The following is a 19944-nucleotide window of genomic DNA, read 5'->3' as shown; positions in this document are numbered from 1 at the left end:
ATTAAGTGGAGAGCCTGTACCCTCTAGCCACTTTACAAATATTGATGTGGCAAAATGCAGCCTGCAGATTTAATGTAATCCTGCAGTTCCACACAATAGAAAAAAACTCCTCATTCGCCTTCTTTTCCTCTATGTATAGAATTTATTATTATTAATAGGCCACACTGTCTCCAGCTACAGGGAAACTATTTGTCACATGATCTATAACAAGACGTCTAAAATAAAACAGGCTGAACGCTACGGTTTTTGTCTCCCTTAGAAGAGGCATTTTGTTTGAGCCACTTTCACTTAAACACAGATGTGGTCTTCATCAAAATGGCTTCTACACGTACAGAGGATGTTACGGAGTAGCAGACATATTCTGGAGGTCCGCCCCCAGTATCACATGTGTTACCGGTTAGAATCGGAGGGGGAGGAAGCTCTGATGGATGTTGGAAGGAAATTCACTGACTCTTCTCTGATTCCCATTGGTTTGGCAGCTGTCACTCAGCTCAGAGCAGGGAATAGTGTGTAACAAAGGGCAGGGTGACAGCAGAGGGGCAGTCGGTGTACCCCTGTGTGCCAGGACACTCAGCAATACCCTCCTCTGGGCACAGTGAGGACTCAGAGCAAGGCATGAAGTGTGAAAACTGCACCAAAACGGTAATTGCTTCTTTCAATTTAGGAATTTTAAATATCTGACATGCAGGGAACCTTTATCCCTCAGAGGGGCTCAGTATCTTTTTTATGTGGATATATTTTACTTCCACCTGTATTAATTTATGTATTTCTTATTACATTGTTTTACTCTAGGTATTTAAATATCATGTTATATGGAGGCAGTGTGGTTTGCTTGTCTTGCCTTCATATGGAAGGTTGTTTACCTCATAATCCACCCCAAATAAATCCATCGTTATGTGAAACATTGTGATTTCATTTCAGTATTTTAGCAATTCTGTATTGTGAGACGGTGTCTGAAAAATAAGCTACAATAAGGTGACCCTTGCTAAGTTTTCTGTTGTTATTGATTTAACAGTAATGGACATTAAAAGTTACATCTGCCTTATAGTTAATGAAATTAGCCTCCTTGGGCATTTACTAAGTATGGATAGTATGGATATATATATCAGTGTGTATGTGTGTATATATATATATATATATATATATATATATATATATATATATATAAATATATGTGTGCTATTTAATTAACACTTCAAAGGAAATTTTATTTAAAAAATGAATATTATATAGTGATTGATGTAATTATTGTATTGTGTGACCTGTTCTTAATTTTACTAAATAGTTTGAGTTAACTAGTTTCATAAAGTGAATGCAGTAGTATTAATCTACCAAATGATGATGAATATGAATCCACAACATAATTTGGGAACTTCTAATATTCATTTTAGGGGGTAAATATGTGCATAAAATGTCTCTTATTATGTAAATTTATTTGCATTTAAATTATGCCTCAAGCTTTGCAAGATTCTTTTGACATATGTTTTGCTGTTTAATATTAATAAAGTGTTTTGCCAACAAATTATGTTCCAAAATATATAGTTAATTGGGTAGAATTTATTCATAGGAGTGTAATGCCTGGAAAAGTTACAATTTAAGAGAAGACAAGTTATATAAAACATGTTGGGTATGGGAGACCAGCAGTTGGGATGCTGGCTGTCAAAAGACCTAAGGTGGCATACCGATGCTCAGAATCCAGACAGCCAGGGCTAAGTAAGTATCCTAACCCACACCCCTTCATCCCCTACCCCGCACCCTAACCCTCCCGGGTTAGTGCCTAAACCTACCCCTCGCCCCCTGTCCGCAGCCTAACCCTAACCCCCCCCTTCCCGCAGTCTAACCCATTGTAAGCTCCTAGGAGCAGGGTCCTCCTCCCCACTGTCTCACAGCCTTTTTCTCTAGCACTTCTATGGCAGCCTGTATTGTGTATGGAGAATTGTGTTGCTAATTGTTACTTGTGCTCTGTTTATAAGCTGGTTACTGTATTGTAATGTAATGTTCTGTGTACCCTTTACTGTATGTACGGCGCTGCAGACCTTTTGTGGCGCCCTATAAATAAAATGTAATAATAATAACCCCCCGTGGCACCTAACCTTCCACCCCGTGGCTTATAGCTAAACTGGTCCGCTATACTTACAATCAGGTTTCCGACATCGGCATCTAAACTGGTGTCGGGATTCCGGCGTCAGTGTTCTGGCTGCGGGTCGGGATTCCGGCGGCTGGATTTTGACCGCCAGCATTTAAATCGTAGTTAAATTGACTACATCCCCATAATAACAAATATTACTTTATCTCAGCTACACCCCATCATCACTGAGGCAGAACTTCTTTTTGGAAACTTCTGTAATAAAATGGTGGAATTTGCAGACATTTTTAACCTCACTCAAAAAAAACCTCTGAAATGAGAAAAGACGGTTTCCCATGTTTGCCTATGTTTTTCACATAGGCATGTTTATTGATAACACCGTGTCGGCAGGAGTCTGGTACCACAGCTGACATGGGGAGTTGAAGTAACAGTTTTGTTTTATCTTTCCAGATTCCTCTCCAAAATGATTTATTTACTGTTAAAGTTCTGGATTGTCCTACAGATGTGTCCTCATGTATCTAGCCTCCATACGCCACACAGCGCGACTTGCCTGGTGTGAGTGAGCTACCAGGTCCCGTGCATATTTGCATAACACTTTTATGCAAATTAGGGCTGCAGGCAAGTGCGTCCGTTGTCGCGATTACTCGCACCTGCGAGTACATCGTGGATTGAACCCTTGGAATTAAGATAGCTGTGGTAGCTACATTGTATCACTTCGTATACAGATTCAGAGGCTCAGTCACACAGAGATATAGGCCTATTTCACACCTGCCGGTTTTGCCCAGTCGGCAAAAAACGGCAGAAGCTGGCCGTTTTTTTAAGGCATTCAGTGCCTTTCACATGCAGCGGCTTTGAGCCCTTGTTAATGTTTTTATTTAATTAAGTATCTACTGGGCATGCGCAGCAACAGCTGCTGTACAAGTGTGTGTGTGTGTAAATATTGTTTCCTATACTCCACTGGCTTGCAGGGCACGGCAGCTTTCCTTCTCCGTGGATATTCCCGGCTGTGACACGGCGACCGTGCCGTGTGAAAGGACCCACCCGCTTCCATCCACCACTAAATTTCACACCTGGCAAAAAACGCCCGGATTTTTGCCGGCTGGTGAAAACCGTCAGGTGTGAAATAGCCCATACAAGTGTTGGTATATCAAATTAATCAGCACAGTCTGCTGGTGCATCCTAGTCGCAGTGCATTGTGATTTTAACGCATTTTCTGCAAAAAAAGACGCCTGGCACTAACAGAGTTTCACGGGACCTGGCGCACCGAGAGGGGATTTTAGGCGCGAGTGCAGCAAAGATGTGTAAGGACACATCTGTAGCATTGGGACTTCATTGTGAGTAAGGATAAACACAAGTCTAAACATGTATATTATTAACAGCACTGGCCAAACCAAAAGTGTGAGTTTTGCCATACCAAAGCTTAATCCCTTCCTTATCTCCTAATTAAATCTGTATCCAAAATGTGTCTATTTCATTCTACTTTCTTTACCTGTTCATATTATGCAAATGGTACTAATATATGTAGAAATGTATAAACCGTGAGTTCTGACGTCATCACTTCAGCCTTCGTTAGGAAAGCTTGTATATTACAATGAAGTATGCTCTGCTTATTGAGCCAGATTCAGTAGCGTACGCAATTACAAATGCCTATGGATCACAGTTGGTAAAATATGCTAATGCTTTCCAAAGCACAGCCGACATAAAGACGCCCACTGCTGCCTTCTCACATCTGTCCAATGTCGATTTTCTGCGTAAACATCGGTACCATCGACGCACATCGCACAGGTACGCAGCGTTTACAACATGTCTGACCAGCCGCAGAAACTGCATGTCTCCTCATATGCAGAGAGCTCAGTATATGCTGAGTATGCAATTGCAATGGCTCATTTATGCACGCCCATGAAACTGCATTCAAACGGACAGACACTCGTGCGTTTTTCTGACCACCCCCCAAACGCTGACAGCCTGTCGCTCACTTTGTGATGGATTCCACTGTGCATCCGTAATCGCAGTGCAATTGCTGTGCACGCACAATGCGGCTTATACGCATGCGCCATAGTAAACAATCGCTTGACCTGCGTGCGTACTCGCATTTGAGTACACTACTGGATTGGGCCTATTGTACATTATTACTAATGTTAGAAGTCTCCTCGGATTACTAGTGTGTTAGTATCAGGCGTACAGCCTCGTACTTTTAGATGGTCACAGAACTACTTGTTTACACTAATATCCATATAACTTACAGCAGGGCGTGTATTATCCCATCTGTTAATCATTGTGTATTATGTGTTGTCACTGAGATGGATCGTCAGTGTCAGTAGCTTAACACTGCTAGAGAATAAACATGTTTCTTACCAAATTTTCAGGTCAAGGCCTCAGAAATTGGGGGGCGGGAGAGCAAATATTGTCAAAGTCCATATCTTTAGAACTAGCTGATAACTTAAATGTTTACATTCTGCTGTAAATATTCATATAACATTTGACAGTAACGTTGTATGTGTGTATAAATAACATATGCGCTGTAAAAGAATTTAGGAAAAAGTTGCTTTTCAGTTCATGCTTCCTTAAAGTTAAGAGTGCGCTTATTCTAATGGCCCCCATACACCAGGCAACAGATTGACGGATTCTGCGATCGGATCGGAAACGCAGACCCACTGGTCGGAAATGCCAACCGGCGCTCATAGATGTTCTGCGATCCATCGGTGGATTTGCAAATTACGAACAGATTTTGATGGTGATCGGCAAATCAGTGAAATACAAAATGTTGGATTTCACCGATTCTCCAACCCAGCATCTTTGTACTGCAGGATTGCGACAATCTGACGCTAGTGTATGGGGGCCATGTCTTGATTCCTTCAAACCTTGATTTTTGCTGTATACGCAGAGTGATTGGATTTTCAAAAATTTTCTGATATGCTTTTTTTTTTTTTTTTTTTTTTTTTCAATCATTCTACCTGAAAATGTCTTGTCTTGTCAAAAAGCAGTGAAGACAAACAATGATAATACAACCCTTTATTTAGAAGGAATTGTTTTGTGTTGTAGTACATATAATCTGGTTATGTTGCTATAGCTTTAAATAAAATTTACGCTTGGGAGGTTTCAAGATGTTATGTCCTCTCAATGTTACTTCTAAAATATCTCTCAAACTAAAAAAGGTAATGGATAATTAGTATTTTGGCGATCAGCGTCCCTTTTTGTTCTTATGTAATGGTAAAAGAAAGGGATGGTTTCCAGGTGGTTCTTGCAGCGTCGGTCCAGGTTTTATATGTCATTATTTATAATAAACCTTTCACAATAAAGAACTTCACTGTATCAGGAGATTTGTTGTGAGGAAGTTTTGGCTTCACCTGTTCTCTCCACATAAAGTTAAGTTTAAAATGTTAGTTTTAGGTAACCATGTTTTAAAAACTGGGATTTGTACAATTGTCCTCTTCTTGGCTTTCTTTAAGACTGCTGTGTCAGTGGCATTTTAGCTTTTTAAATATTCTTTTGATTGCCTCTATATTATATGCATTAAATGCCAGACATTAAAGGATTTTCCACCTTCAGATTACTTTAATGTAGTGACTTGTATGTACATGTCCTCCTTTAATTTATTTATTTATTAACAGTTTCTTATATAGCGCAGCATATTCCGTTGCGCTTTACAATTGTAAGCATTAATAGAACAAAACTGGATAATAACAGACAGATATATAGGTAGGAAGGCCCTGCTCGCAAGCTTACAATCTATAATTGTATGCTTTTTCTTTTTTAGTGTTTTTTAAATAGCTTTTTTAACTTCCTTCAGTGCTTTTCAGCAATGCATATACATGATCATACACAGTTGTTTCCTTATGTTGCCCTGGATACCATACAGCTCTGCTCACTTCATTGGGTGTCATTTTCCAGTGCAATGGAAATTGGAAAGTAGTTTTTTTTTAACATGATTTTTAATTTGAAAATGTAAATTGCATACCGCTCTGTATATGTGATTTATTGATCAAGAGAACATATCCGTTGTGTTTTTCCAAAAGATGTGAAAACCTTGTGAAGTGTGTATACTGCAGACCACTTTTTATATTGTCCCTTTACCTCTGCCCTGGTGTCTGTGCTTAGGAATGCAGCAAGAAGAAGAAGGTTAAAGAAGACTCTGAACTGTCCGAGCCGCTGTCTCTTGCAGATGAAGATGAGGTAAGAACCAGCACCTTATCTAAGACCTTCCACATGTCCTTGCAGATGAGACCATCTTGCTCAATAACACACCCATCCCCCGGACCCTTATCTTTTCCTGTCACCGTACCCTAAGCCAGCGACAACCTTCAAAGTTATTATAGTTTTCACTTTCTTTATACCAGGTTTAAATCCTTCAGTAACAGACAACTACACAAACACACTTACCTTCAGGATTGGGTAATACTCATATATCTTAATGTTACAAAAAATTATCTTAAAAATAGTTTATTAAATTACTCATTCTGATGTCTTATTGTGACTAAAATATGTTTGATTATTTATAGCCACAGAAAGAATGTTTAATGTATTTCAGTTGTAAATCGAACTGTTCTTAGTATGTATGTGTGTGTGTGTGGGGGTGTGTGTATATATATATATATATATATATATATTATACATACATACATACATACTATTTATTTTATTTAGGTGGACACAGCCACCTTTTATAGCAGGTGTTGTCTGCTTGCTTATACTTTGCGACATAGTCTTTCTTATATATCTCACCATGAAAAGTTTACAGTAGTATGGTATGAATACTTGTAAAGTGACAATGGGCCGTATTCAATTGCCAGCGAAAAGTCCTGGACTTTTCGCCGTCATTGCTAGTTTTTGCTCCGGGAAAGTATTGCGCTCTTCACCGTGATTCGCCCTATTCAATTGCAAAGGACGCGAGAACGCGTCCCGGTGAAACTGAAATCGGAGAAATGTCCTGTCAGATTTGGGGAAATCACCCTGACACCCCCCAAAAGATGCACTGACATGGGGGAACACTATGAATACCCCCGAATAGCCCTGCTTGGAGGTATTTGGGGTGCTTAAATACATCTGGGAGAGACAGGAGCAATGCCAAAGGTAGTAAGAAAAGATCCCGGCTGTCTGTGAGTGCCAGGACAATGCTAATTAAAATGATGGTGGGGGTTTGAAATTATTATAATTATTATAAATATAATTAAACTATATAATTTTGCATTTTTAGTTGAAAACCCCTTTAACTTTTCAATCCTTCTATGTTGTCTACTGGCAAACCTTAAGATCAGTTTATTTTTTCTGCAAGTACTGTACTCTGTGTTTCCACTTCTGACATCTATCTATAGTTAAACTCCGAACTCCCTTCATTCTCAGTAAAGTTATACCTTATTTATTCCCTCTCCAGAAAAGTGAATTTCACCGCCTGGCAGATACCCGTATCTTTCTGAGCGATTGCCTGGCATGTGGAAACTGTGTGACCTCAGAGGAGGGTGCCCAGATCTTTGCACAGAACCAGAAGGAGCTTTTCAAAGTTTTAAGTCTCAATAAGGTAGAGTTGACTTTCTTTAAAGAAACCCAAGCCTCAATATTGCTGTTATTTTTTTTTGTGTTGTGTTCAAGAACATAAATGGGAAATTAGGATCTGTTTTTATGTTCTCTCTCTAGACATTGAAACTCAGAAACTCTCACAGCTAGAAGCCATTATTAGTCATCGGTGGTCCCTTTTGCTCCCTTCTTCTAAGCATATGTCTGATAAGAAAGTAAAGTACGTCTTTCTACAGTAGGGAAGGAGGGTAGTGCAGATGGAGCATAACACATTGTAGAATGTCATATCTGGGAAGACAGCAGGAACAATGGTGTTTATATATATATATATATATATATATATATATATATATATAATTTCTTCATAAATCCATGTGCAACAGCTGTAAAGAATGGGGTTAGTGTTCCTTAGCGTGTCTTTACTACCAGTCATGTAAATAATAAACCCTATAATTTGATAGGCTGTTCCATTGTTTTACAGAAATGTGACTCTGCGCACCATAGAGTGGTTGTGGCATCCGTAAGTCCACAGGCTGTGCCTTATTTTGCCATAAAGTTCCGTCTGTCTGTCTGTGAGGCGGCTAGAAAACTCTGTGGGTTTCTCAAAGGCCTTGGTAAGTCGTTGCACGTTTTAAAGGTCTACTTAATATCCAAACTTAAAGTTTAACTTATAAATCATGGAGGTAAAATTATATTGTTCAGTTTTAACCCCTACGCTGGTGATGACAAGTGGGACTCGTCATCTTCATATACACCTAAACTGCACCTAAATAGACACTAAGCTGATGAAAAATCATGGATTCCAAAGACTTGGTAAAATCTCCACCAACCTGGCATACATACATTTAGGGGCACCCACATTTGAAAGAGCAGGAGGGCACATTGCTCCCTAACTGCCCTATAATGGCCCAAACACACATGTGGGCATAAGAGAGGAGTCTCCTCTTTCAAACGATGTCACTTCAGTAGGTATTGTCTGGTGATCACCAGACAATGACTTAAACAGCAAACCCCCCAAAAATTTACCCAGTTGGCAGAGGATCTAAAGCCCAAATCCCCCCATATTATATTAAATAACAAAGGGGTCCCAATATAGGTTTACTTGTTTGCAAAATGGTAGGCCTTGTTGGGCTGCAATATTATTCTTATACCTTGTTTTTTGGGCCATATTCAATTAGCAGAGATAATTTCAGCGGCGGAAATCTACTTTTCACTGACTTCGTGTGTTTTGGAGGTGAAAACTTTTAGTGCGTGGTCCTGCTTTTTTCGCCCTAATCAATTCCAAAGGACGCGAAAACGGGACCCGGCGAAACGCAAACAGGCGAAAAGTCCTGTCAGATTTGGGGAAATCAGCCTGACACCCCCCATGCACTAACATTTTTGATCAATGTAGATGCCCCCGAATAGCCAGCTGAAGGTATTTGGGGACTTAAATGCTCTCATTAGCTGCTAATTAGTGTCTTTGCACAAGTGGTGAAGAATAGCATTTAGCAGGGTTTTTTTTGAGAAAATAACTAGTCCCAGCAAATTTGGGGTACATGAAAATGGGTGCAAGCATGGTTAAAAATCGCAAAAGTGAAGTTTCTAAAAACGCACCTTCAGCAAGCACTTGCATTAAAAAAAAAAACACCTCCCCCATACTTGCAGACACCCTAACATCTTATTTTGCTAGCTTTTAAGTTTGTACCCCGACTTTGGGTTTTTTCGCGACCTTTTCAAAGTACTTTTTTGGGGTGTTCATTTTTTTTTTTTTTTAGGATTTTTTTTTACGCAGTTATGCTTTGGGGGGCTGTCCCAAGGGTGCTGAGTGGTTTCCTGACATTTGCACCCCAAAACCGCAAAACTGCACTTTTTTTCACCACCTATTCATAGGCAAATCTTTTTTGCCTATTACATTGCATTGCTTTTTCGCGTACGCAAAAAGCTTTGGAATTGAAAACGGCAATACTTTTCCGCCTGGCGAAATGACGTCATCAGCGAAAATTTTTTGCAGAAAACTGCTTTTCACGTCTAATTGAATACGGCCCTTTTGTATTTTCAGAAAATATCATTCATTTGTGCGGGTGCCACATAAAAAAACATTGATGTTGATGTTGGAATGTGACAAATGCAAATGTGAAGCGGTGAAGGGGTTAATTTGACATTCTACTGTAGCTCTGTTCTGTATCTCCAACCTAGGCCCTCATTCAGAGCCGTACGCTCTGAGCAGAGCGCACGCTCTGAATGAGGGCCGGCCTCCATGAAAATGGAGCGTCCTCCTGGACTCTCGTATAGCTGTGGGTCACCACCCACAGGCTATACGAGCGTGCAGTTTGATGGCCGCGATGGTCTTGACCATCGCGACCATCGAAACTGCGAGCCGGAGCCTGCGGTTGAGGTTTTCAACCGCAAGCTCCGGAGTGATTTTGGCTCTATCAGAGCCAAAATCACTCCCACTGACATCACTAGTGATGTCAGTGGGCCGGCTTCTGACGGGAGGCGTTCCCGTGGGAACGCCCCCCGTCAGGGAGGCACGCCCCCGGCACGCCTACCAAAGAGGGCGTGCTGTCAATCAACATCGACAGCACGCCCCCTTTGATCAGACACAACGAGCGAAGGACTTTCCTTCGCTCGTCGCGTCTGGCGCATGCGCACGACGGAGCTCCCTCCGTCGTGCGCATGCTCAGTCCAGAACATCGACCCACTTGCGAGCGGACAGCCGCTCGCGAGTGGGTCTGAATCAGGCCCCTAGTGCGCAAAGCCACACAGCCCATTTCTGCAGAACAAGTGTGCAAGCCTTTTAGCCACTCTTTGTTTGCTTTGTTAGGGAAAAAAATAACTCCCTCCTAATGCCATGTACCCACTAGGCGATTCAAATGAGCGATTGAACGATAACAACATCATTATCGTTCAATCGCTCATTAATCGTTCACAAATCGGGCATTAAAATGTCGAAAACGGCCAGCAATGCAAGCGCTCCCGCTGGTCGTTTTCGACATCAATCATCGCCTGAACATGCCGGTCAATCTGCCGATAACGACAGATTGGGCATGTTCAGGGATGAGGGAGGGTGCCTGCACTGAATGACCTATCGCTCAGTGTAGGCACTACAGGGGATGAGGTACGACTGTAAGATTACAATGTTGTAATCGTACTGTTGTTCCACTATCTGCTAGTGGATACGTAACACAACATACAAATATGCCCAGCGATATCCTTGCAGCTGGCTCGGCAAATCGCACCACGCATACCGCCAGACGCGCCCATGAGCAGATACACACACTGCGTACACAACCGCACCTCCATAGGAATGCATGGTGCTATCACATTATGCGCCGTAGCTTATGCAGGCACGGGGACTCGCATGGCGCGATGCACAAGCACGTTTGTGGCATGATCAGCTGCAATGTAACTGGGGGCATGTATAGGATGAAAGAAGTCATAGTGGAAATATTTAGCTAAGTATAAACACTAAGTTGTGTCATATTATTCAGCTCAGTAGTACAAAGATTTGCTACATGTTAATGTCAAATTGAGAATTTACTTGCAGTACACAGTACGGTCAGGTGTATACTACTCTGACATGTTGCTGAGTATAAATATGAGGCATTAAACCTGCAGAGATTATATGTGTTTATTTCTTCAATCTCAGGTGTCCATCATGTTTTTGACACCACTATTGCTGCAGATTTCAGCATCCTTGAGACACAGAAAGATTTTATTCAAAGGTTTAGACGGCAGACACAGGACGAGCACGCTTTCCCCATGTTTGCATCAGCATGTCCTGGTAAGAAGTATATTAAAGACTAAATAACTTTACAGGAACCCGCTAAATAATATTGTGATTTCCCTGTGATGGACATTACCATTGCTCACTACTTATCAAGTTCCCATGAGTGAAGTGCAAATAACATTTGCTTTTATTATAACGTATTATTAAATGTCTAGCAATGCTGGGAATCTTATTGATAAGCTCATGTCATTTGTTCACCCTGAGAAAACCATATTGTTAGCAGAACCAAAATGTATGCTACTTGTTCTCAAAGAGCCAATGAGTCTTAAGGCCCCTACACACTAGACAATATCTTCAGCGATTTGGCCAATTCCGACACATCGGAACGACAAATTGTTCATATCATCCAGTGTGTATGCACGGCACCAATGTGCACTCCCGCATGTCATCCGTCACATCCTCAGATCTTTAGTACATACTGAAAGATCTGAGGATGTAGCTAGCGATGCCATATTGCCGAATGCAGCATGGCCCCCGCTACCCCCCCACCGTCATTGGCAAGTGTGTATGCACTTGCCAATGTCGGCACCCCCACCCTGTCTGTAGCGCACAATAGATCGGCTGGGTACACTTCGTCTGATGTGCACCCATCTTTAGTCATGAAGTGCCATAATGCCATGTCTGGTTCTCCTTCAGATGAGAGTGCGTATTCGCATAAAATGACTGCTGCCCATATATAGTAGTCTTCCAGTTGCAGGCACCAACGATTTAAAATAGTAATAATTTAAAATTCATAACCAACTTGGTTTTGCATTTTAAATAATTACAGATTTAAATCTAAAGGCTGAATCCCCGGAATAGCGCCGGTCCCTGCAACTCGCAGGCTATTACATTTGGGCCTGCATGTGTGGAGCCGATGTAGTATTTGATGTATTAAGATTGTTTTACAGAATTCTCTTGCCTATTAGCTATTTTTCCTGTTAAAGTCTCTTTATACTATAATCCCCTATTCATAGTTTAATCTGTAGCTTTTCACAATCTTCTTACTTGGAGCTGTGAATTATTTTCTGTTCTGCATAGTCTTACACATCATACGCATGCCTAGTTCTTATTCTTCCCACCTGGCTGAGCTATAGGAACTGCCATCTTTAGTATGGATTTAAATTGATTTGTATGGTCAACACTAATAAGGCCACTTTATCCCCAGCAGAGAAATGAAAGAACACAACATAAGGGAAGTTATTGCATGTTTCAGCCCAGCGATGTAGGGCCTGTCTTTCAAGATCAGAATAGACAAAGCTCTGTGGACAATTTTGGCCAAAACAAGACAGTCAAAGTAAATGCAAACAGCTGTTGGTGACAACCTTAGTGTCTACATAAGTGGAAGTACCAGATTATGCTGCGTCAGGAACTGCGATGGGGAACTTTGTTATGCCACAGTGGGTGAGGGGTTAATCTTACTCAGTCACTTCCTACACCCATCCAATTGGCTCATATTACATTGGCAAGGGCTGTAGTCTTTAGCATACATTGTTAATGACCTAAGTGTGACACAATCATTCTCTCAGCCGCTCCTAGAAGTATATTCCAAGTTAACCCATCTACAGCAAAATAAAAATTAGTAATTCCTCATGCCTACCATTTGAATGTAAGGTTAATAGCGACCTAACACCTAGGAAAGAATGTGTAGCATAAAGAGGGTTTATATTCACATGGAGAAGGTATATTGCACAATCCACCTCATTTCTTTAAATATTTAGCAGTTATCAACATTGCCTGGTCAACAGAGGAAATGTAGTAGGACTTCAATAAACCTGCTCCCCTTGTGTCACAATGATCATGCCAGCACACCTCACAGAAATGTTGGCATCTCCTGTTTCCTTCAGCAAAGTAGGTTCTTCTACAGCACATTCAGATTATGACCCTCCTATTTCTTACCTAACATCTGATGATGATATCATCAGTGGGAGATTTTACCCAGGAGCTGCACAAACCACCCCCTGGTAAATCCACCACCACAGTGAGCCTGTCAGAGTCTGTGCAGTGACTTTACTGGCAGTGGCTTCCCCAGTGAAGCTCTGTCTGATAATCATACACTGGACAGGCAATTTTCCCTGGGACTGCCAGTCCAGGCTGCGATTAGCAGAGAGATCGTTTAGTGGGAAGCCACTGACCCACCTTTCTGACAGCCCCGATGCAGACGCTAGAAGCCTGTGTTTGTGCACATATGCCGGTTACGGCACCTGTCAGATCGCAATGTACCTGGCAGATGCTGCGGCAGTCTGGACAGCAGCACCGACCGCAGTGCAGCATGGGTAGCTTCCCTTACCCAAAAGGGTAGGGGCAACCACAACACAACAGTGGGACAAAGCGACATATAAAATGAATTGGTTTGTTTGTTTATCTGTCCATTTATGCATTCGGACACCCCTGCACCGATTGGGATGAAACCAACGCGAGTTGGACCCTGGCCAGATATTAAGGGGGTTAGGGTCCCAGTGGAACCTCCCGTTGAGTTATGCTCGGTATAACTTTGAACCGGGGAGCCTGTTCTGAGCCTTCCACTGGATGGATTTGGATGAAAACATCACAGATTAGCAAACAGTTTCTAGAAGTGAATGTGCTGAAGGATGGTAAACACATTGAAAGGGAAGGACAGAACATCTGAGAACATCTGGTTGCCATCAGTTCTGCTAAAAATACACTGTGTGCTTAGTCATGGAGAATTCCCTTTATGGGTCAACAGTGACACAGCTATATTTTGTAGGCTAATCATTGTCCATAGACCATAACTAAGGTGAGGTGCTAAGTGTTCACATCATAATTCAAATACTACAAATGAAATCAGTACTAATCTATTAGCTGCTAGCTTTAACAGAGTGGTAACTTTGGATCCCAGAAGACATACTAGGGGTTGAGATCCTGGTCATACCTCCCTTTGGTGTACGTTGGGCAGAAATTTGACACGGGGAACTTGTTCTGGATAGATTTGGGTGAAATCAAATAATAAAACAGAATAACTTGACGATTTAAACCCGGCGCAACAGGTTATTATTATTATCCTTTGTTTATATGGCACCACATGGGTTTTGCGGCGCCTTACAAAGTACATAAGCAGAAACAGCGCAAAGAAAGTAAAAAAAGACTAATGCAAAAAACGTAAATGGGGTACACACTTGGCCGAAGGATCGGCTGTCCGAAGAACTGATACAATCATTGATTATGTTTATGCACAAACGATCTTGTGCATAGACACTTGCCAATCATCCGCCTGATATGTCGGCCCAGCAGACTCCATTTGTGAAATCATATTTAAGGGATTCTGTGCCCAATATATAGTTTGGTAATTCAACCGTGTGTATACACTGAACGATGTAAACAATATATCGGCACAATACATTGCAGCTGCCGGGCTAGACAGCAGATGCGATTATATCTGAGAATTACGTCGTTCACAGATATACTGGCTGATAGTCGGGACAATATATCGTTCGCCGGCCTTACAAGTGATATATCGTACAGTGTGTACCCAGCATTTAAGTACCAAACATTGCAGAACATGGGATACAAAACATTACTGCATATGCAGTCAAAATATACACAAAAGTAGCGTCGGCTGTTGAACCCAAAGGTTTGGTGCAATTGTGGGCAGGCAGTGTGGAGGAGATGATGGTATAAGTAAGGGAGGGAAAAGCACAAGAAGGAAGAGGAATCTAAAGGAGAAGGACACAGAGACGGGGGAGAGACAGATATTGGGGAGGATAGAACAGTTGGTTAGGATGAGAATGCAGTATAGTAATGGAATAAATATAGGGCTTACATTCCCAGAGTCTGCCCCGTTTTCTGGGAGTACAGAGGCCGTGTCTGTGTCTTCCGACGCAGATTTACTGGCCTCTAAAGTGAGCAGACGGTGGTCATTCTGAGTCAGCTAGGGGATACTCGGATGGCCGATGTTGATATGATCCTGCATCTTCGGACACGGGCATCAAAAATGAGATGCCGGTAGGAGGCATCTTTTGCCACCAGACTCCTCCTGCAGACCTCATCATATTTTTGAACAGTATCTGCGACCAAAGACGCAGCTGCAGTGCAAAAGCCTCCATCTCTGAATCACACCCATAGACTGCTACTTTTTTATCATACTTTTCTCATTACGCTGCAGTCTGCTCACATGGGCTGTGTTTCAAGTGGGCTCTTAAAGTGGATCTCTCGTCTACACACAGCCACCATTGTTTTTAAACCATATTCATGACAATTCTAATTATCTGTTCACTTGGAATAAGTGACATCACTCAGAACTCGGCCTATGACTTCACGAGGTACCAGGGACATCACTAAGGCATTTGCTGCATTACTCATCACATCAGGATGTAATTACGTTGTAGACAGTCAGAATGTTGACAATGAGAAGGAGCAGCATTATGTCGAACATAGTTTTCCGACATTTTAGTAATGAGATTTAACGTATTGTAACTTTGGTAATCATCATGTTTAAAGTTCTAAAGCCAACACAGTTACAGTGCTTTACATCACAGTACCTTCATGTCGACATTCTGACTGTGAAGCTGCCCACACACATACCGATGTTCTCACGATCAGCCGATGTGTACGATTTCCTTTGAAACTCTCCCCGGCAGCACTGCACACGATCTCCACACGATCTGCACACGATTTGGTGTCCAATCTTCAAACGATCTCTCCTGCAGTCAGACTTTTTACAGTGCATCGCCTCCTAGATTGTCAGATCTGCCCTACTGCACGGCAGATATGAAGATATGATGTGCGACCAGCGGGTACGCGCATCGTATCGTGATCGTGAGTGGGGACTCACGATTTCCTCACGATTTGGCTATATTTTACACAATCTGTCGTTCCAATGTGTGGGAATCGGCCAGATCGTGTAAAATATCGCTATGTGTGTGGGCACCATCAATAACACATACCAATTCCATCATATAAATTCTTTCCTCAATCAAGTAATAATTCTAGCTATACTCTACCCTCTCACCTATAATATATCAAATTGCAGAGACATATACATTCTTCTTCTCCCTCCCCCAGATATCAGATTAGCAAACAGTTTCTAGAAGTGAATGTGCTGAAGGCTGGTAAACACATTGAAAGGGAAGGACAGAACATCTGAGAACATCTGGTTGCCATCAGTTCTGCTAAAAATACACTGTGTGCTTAGTCATGGAGAATTCCCTTTATGGGTCAACAGTGACACAGCTATATTTTGTAGGCTAATCATTGTCAGGGCAGCACAGACGGTGTAATGGTAGCATTACTGCCTCACAGCACTGAGGTCGTTGGTTCGATACCCACTACGGCCCTAACTGTGTGGAGTTTGTATATTCTCCCTGTGCTTGCGTGGGTTTCCTCCGGGTACTCCGGTTTCCTCCCACACTCCAAAAATATACTGGTAGGTTAATTGACTCCTAACAAAAATTACCCCTAGTGTGTGTATGTGTGTGTGTGCGCATGTGGTAGGGAATATAGATTGTAAGTTCCACTGGGCAGGGACGGATGTGAATGGCCGAATATTCTCTGTAAAGCGCTGCGGAATATGTGTGCGCTATATAAATAACTGGTAATAATAATAATAATTGTCCATAGACCATAACTAGGGTGAGGTGCTAAGTTTTCACATCATACTTCAAATACTACAAATGAAATCAGTACTAATCTATTAGCTGCTAGCTTTAACATGATCTTAAAGTGTATATTTCGCTTACACATAGTGGAGACGGCCATTTTGTGAGTTAAAAACAATATTTAGCCTACATATTCACTATAAACAAGTAACGTCACTGGTGGGAATTCAATAGTTTTTTTGCGTCTGATCTACTGTCTAACGTGGTGGGAGATCGGGGGGCCATATTCAATTGTTTTGGGCGCCCATGCCTTTTTGCGCATGTTGCAGTCAAATATACACGTAAAGTGGCCAAACCCGTCTAAAGTCCTGGTTAGTGCACCCAAACATGCAGGACTTTTTTCTGATTTCTGCTCGCCACCTTGGGAGGGTGCGAGCAGAAAGCTGTGCACCCACAGCATTCTCTCCCGATAGGAGCAACAATTGAATTGCTCAGTTGGGTGCCCATTAATAACAGCTGCGTGTGAAAACAATTGAACTCGCCTCACTGTGACATAAGACACCTCATGCCTCACTAATTGCAATTACTCATAGAGAATGTAAATGCTGTACTTTTGTAATTGTTGCTTTTTACCCAGAAAACATTTTAAGATTATTTTGCTTGACAACCAGGAAATTAATTAAATTCTCACTAACCTCAATATTCTACTTTGCCAAAGATGCCTAGTATGAAGTGGTATCCGGACTATAGATCTACATGAAAAAGGTCGACAATGTCTGGATAGACACCAGATGTTAGACAGACAATAGGTAGACAGGTACAAAAGGTTGACACACTAAAAGTCGCCATGAAAAATGGTTGACACAGATGGTCAACACATGTTTGATTTTTTTGTTAGGGTTAGTCACTTACCAGAGGGTTAGGGTTAGTCACTTACCGGAGGGTTAGGGTTAGGCACTAAAAGGGACAGTTAGGGTCCGGCACCTACCCCGACTGTTAGGGTTAGGCACCAAGGGGAGGGTTAGGGTAAAGATTAGGGTTAGAAAGAAAGAAAAAAAAATGTTGAACATTTTAACGTTGACTCTTTGACCCTGTTGACCTTCTTCCATGTCGACCTTTAGTGTGTTGACCTTTTGTCCCTGTCGACCTATTGTCTCTCTAACATCTGATGTCTATCTAGACATTGTTGACCTTTTTCATGTAGATTTATTATACCACACCCGTATGGAGTGATGCACATGTGAAACGTTTGCATTTTATTGTCCCTCTATATGGGTTCTGAGATCTCGTACATATTTTTAAGACCCAGCAGTAACCTTTTGTAGCACACAATATAATTCCCCAGTGTTCCCAGGTGTTTCAAAGTTGATGCTGATAAGTTGGAAGCTTCTTTTAAGTTTCTTTGAACTCATTGCTTCATTATTTTTTAAGCATACTTATTTTTTCATTATCAATTTTTTTAACTTTGATTAGACTCCCGCAAAGCATTGTACATGCAGTCAATTTGTCTGTACTGACTTTGTCTTTCTCCCTAGGGTGGGTGCAGTATGCTGAGCGTGTTCTGGGCGATTCTGTCACTCCTCACATCTGCACTGCAAAATCCACTCAGCAGATTATGGGGTCGCTAGTAAAGGGGTACTTTGCAACACATCAGGTAACCTTACAAGCTCTGTGCTCTAACATGCTGGACAACACATTCCAGTCATCATTCCTGTTCTCAGAATACATCTGCTGTTTCTCTTTTCTCTCAGAACCTGGCCCCTGACAAAATATTCCATCTCACTGTGGCTCCATGTTATGACAGGAAGATGGAGGCCCTCAGGGAAGACTATTACACTGAGCTGTATAATTGCCGTGATGTTGACTGTGTGCTGACATTAGGTAATATTTTTCTGCTACCTTCTGCAATTTGAAAAGTAGTGATTATTGAATTCTAGAGTGAGTAGTAAATTAAAAAGTTAGTTTGGGGATGTCCAACGAGAATTGCCAGGTCAGACTTGATGCCATTTGGAGTAGAATTCGTAAGTTAGCTTAGAAGCCATTAAAAAAGATATACGATGCATAACATAAGATGTATAAGAGGCCATGACAGGTATTTTATATGTCTTCTGCATTGTTTTTTTTAGGTGAGGTGATGCAAATTATGGAGCAGAGAAACATATCTGTCAAAGAAGTGGAAGAATGTCCTCTAGAGAACGTGTGAGTAATTTATGTCTTACTGGAGCATGTCATACGTCCCATGGCGTTATTGCTGGGTGGTATGGGGTCATGTGACTAGGATAAGATTGTTTCTCTGAGTACGTAATAGAGTCTCTATGAAAAACCATATTAAAAATAGCAATACTTGTGATTCGAGCATGAGAATTGATGTGTAGTGTTGGGAGCTGCCGTACCTAAAAGGTGTTCAGCTTTTTGATTTATTGTGTATACCTGAAGAATTTTTTTGGTATCAGCGCTGCATCTGTGATTTGTAGAATGTAGTTCTTTGTAGCTCGCATAAGTCTTAAAGGGGCATGTCTCTATGTATTAAAAATTATGTTACACAAAATGTGTGGTTGTGGTGCTGTGTGATGAAACTGTAGACTTCAAACAAAACTCAACAAAGCGGTAAAGCTGCAAACAAATTTTGTATAATGTAGAGCCAATAGAGATAAATACCAGCTGAGGGCAAGGAAAGGGTGGGTAGGGGGGAGGTGGGATGGGTGTGCACAAAGGGCGACCAATAGTGGAGAGGATAAACAAACAGTATGCAGAACTGATTGTCCTTCAGATAATACAGATCGTAATATCAGAGCTCCAGTGTATGTTTCTTTTCGGCAGAGACAGGGTTCTACTTGGTCCACAGATATTGTAATCTTTAAGGTACAGTGCAGGAAAAATGAGGAACTTACGGTAAGCTTCCAAGCTCTCCAGTGCCGACCTTATGTTTAGTACAATTATGTGCCTACTTCCTGGCAATGAAGAAGTACCACTTGTAGCAGTTCGTTGTGTGTCTTGTAGTGCAGCTATTGCATGATAAGACTGAGTGATAAAGGTACTGT

General features: G+C 41.6%; 1 protein-coding gene across 1 annotated transcript in view; it reads left to right on the top strand.

Annotated features, from left to right (window-relative positions):
* The first annotated feature begins 390 nt into the window (after window positions 1-390).
* The window catches only part of NARF (nuclear prelamin A recognition factor), a 44334-nt gene continuing 24780 nt past the window's right edge, over window positions 391-19944 (top strand). The window contains exons 1-8 of the mRNA XM_088468881.1: window positions 391-642; window positions 6185-6259; window positions 7458-7601; window positions 8079-8211; window positions 11229-11363; window positions 18439-18557; window positions 18655-18784; window positions 19030-19102. Of these exons, the coding sequence (XP_088325007.1) occupies window positions 616-642; window positions 6185-6259; window positions 7458-7601; window positions 8079-8211; window positions 11229-11363; window positions 18439-18557; window positions 18655-18784; window positions 19030-19102 (836 nt within the window). The 5' untranslated portion in view covers window positions 391-615. The remainder of the gene's footprint in view (window positions 643-6184; window positions 6260-7457; window positions 7602-8078; window positions 8212-11228; window positions 11364-18438; window positions 18558-18654; window positions 18785-19029; window positions 19103-19944) is intronic.

This window comes from Taudactylus pleione, unplaced genomic scaffold (assembly GCF_031769625.1).
Source record: "Taudactylus pleione unplaced genomic scaffold, aTauple2 ptg000012l, whole genome shotgun sequence".
Lineage (NCBI taxonomy): Eukaryota > Metazoa > Chordata > Amphibia > Anura > Myobatrachidae > Taudactylus > Taudactylus pleione.
The sequence above is the reverse complement of the archived record's forward strand: the minus strand, read 5'-3'. Positions and strand labels throughout refer to the sequence as shown.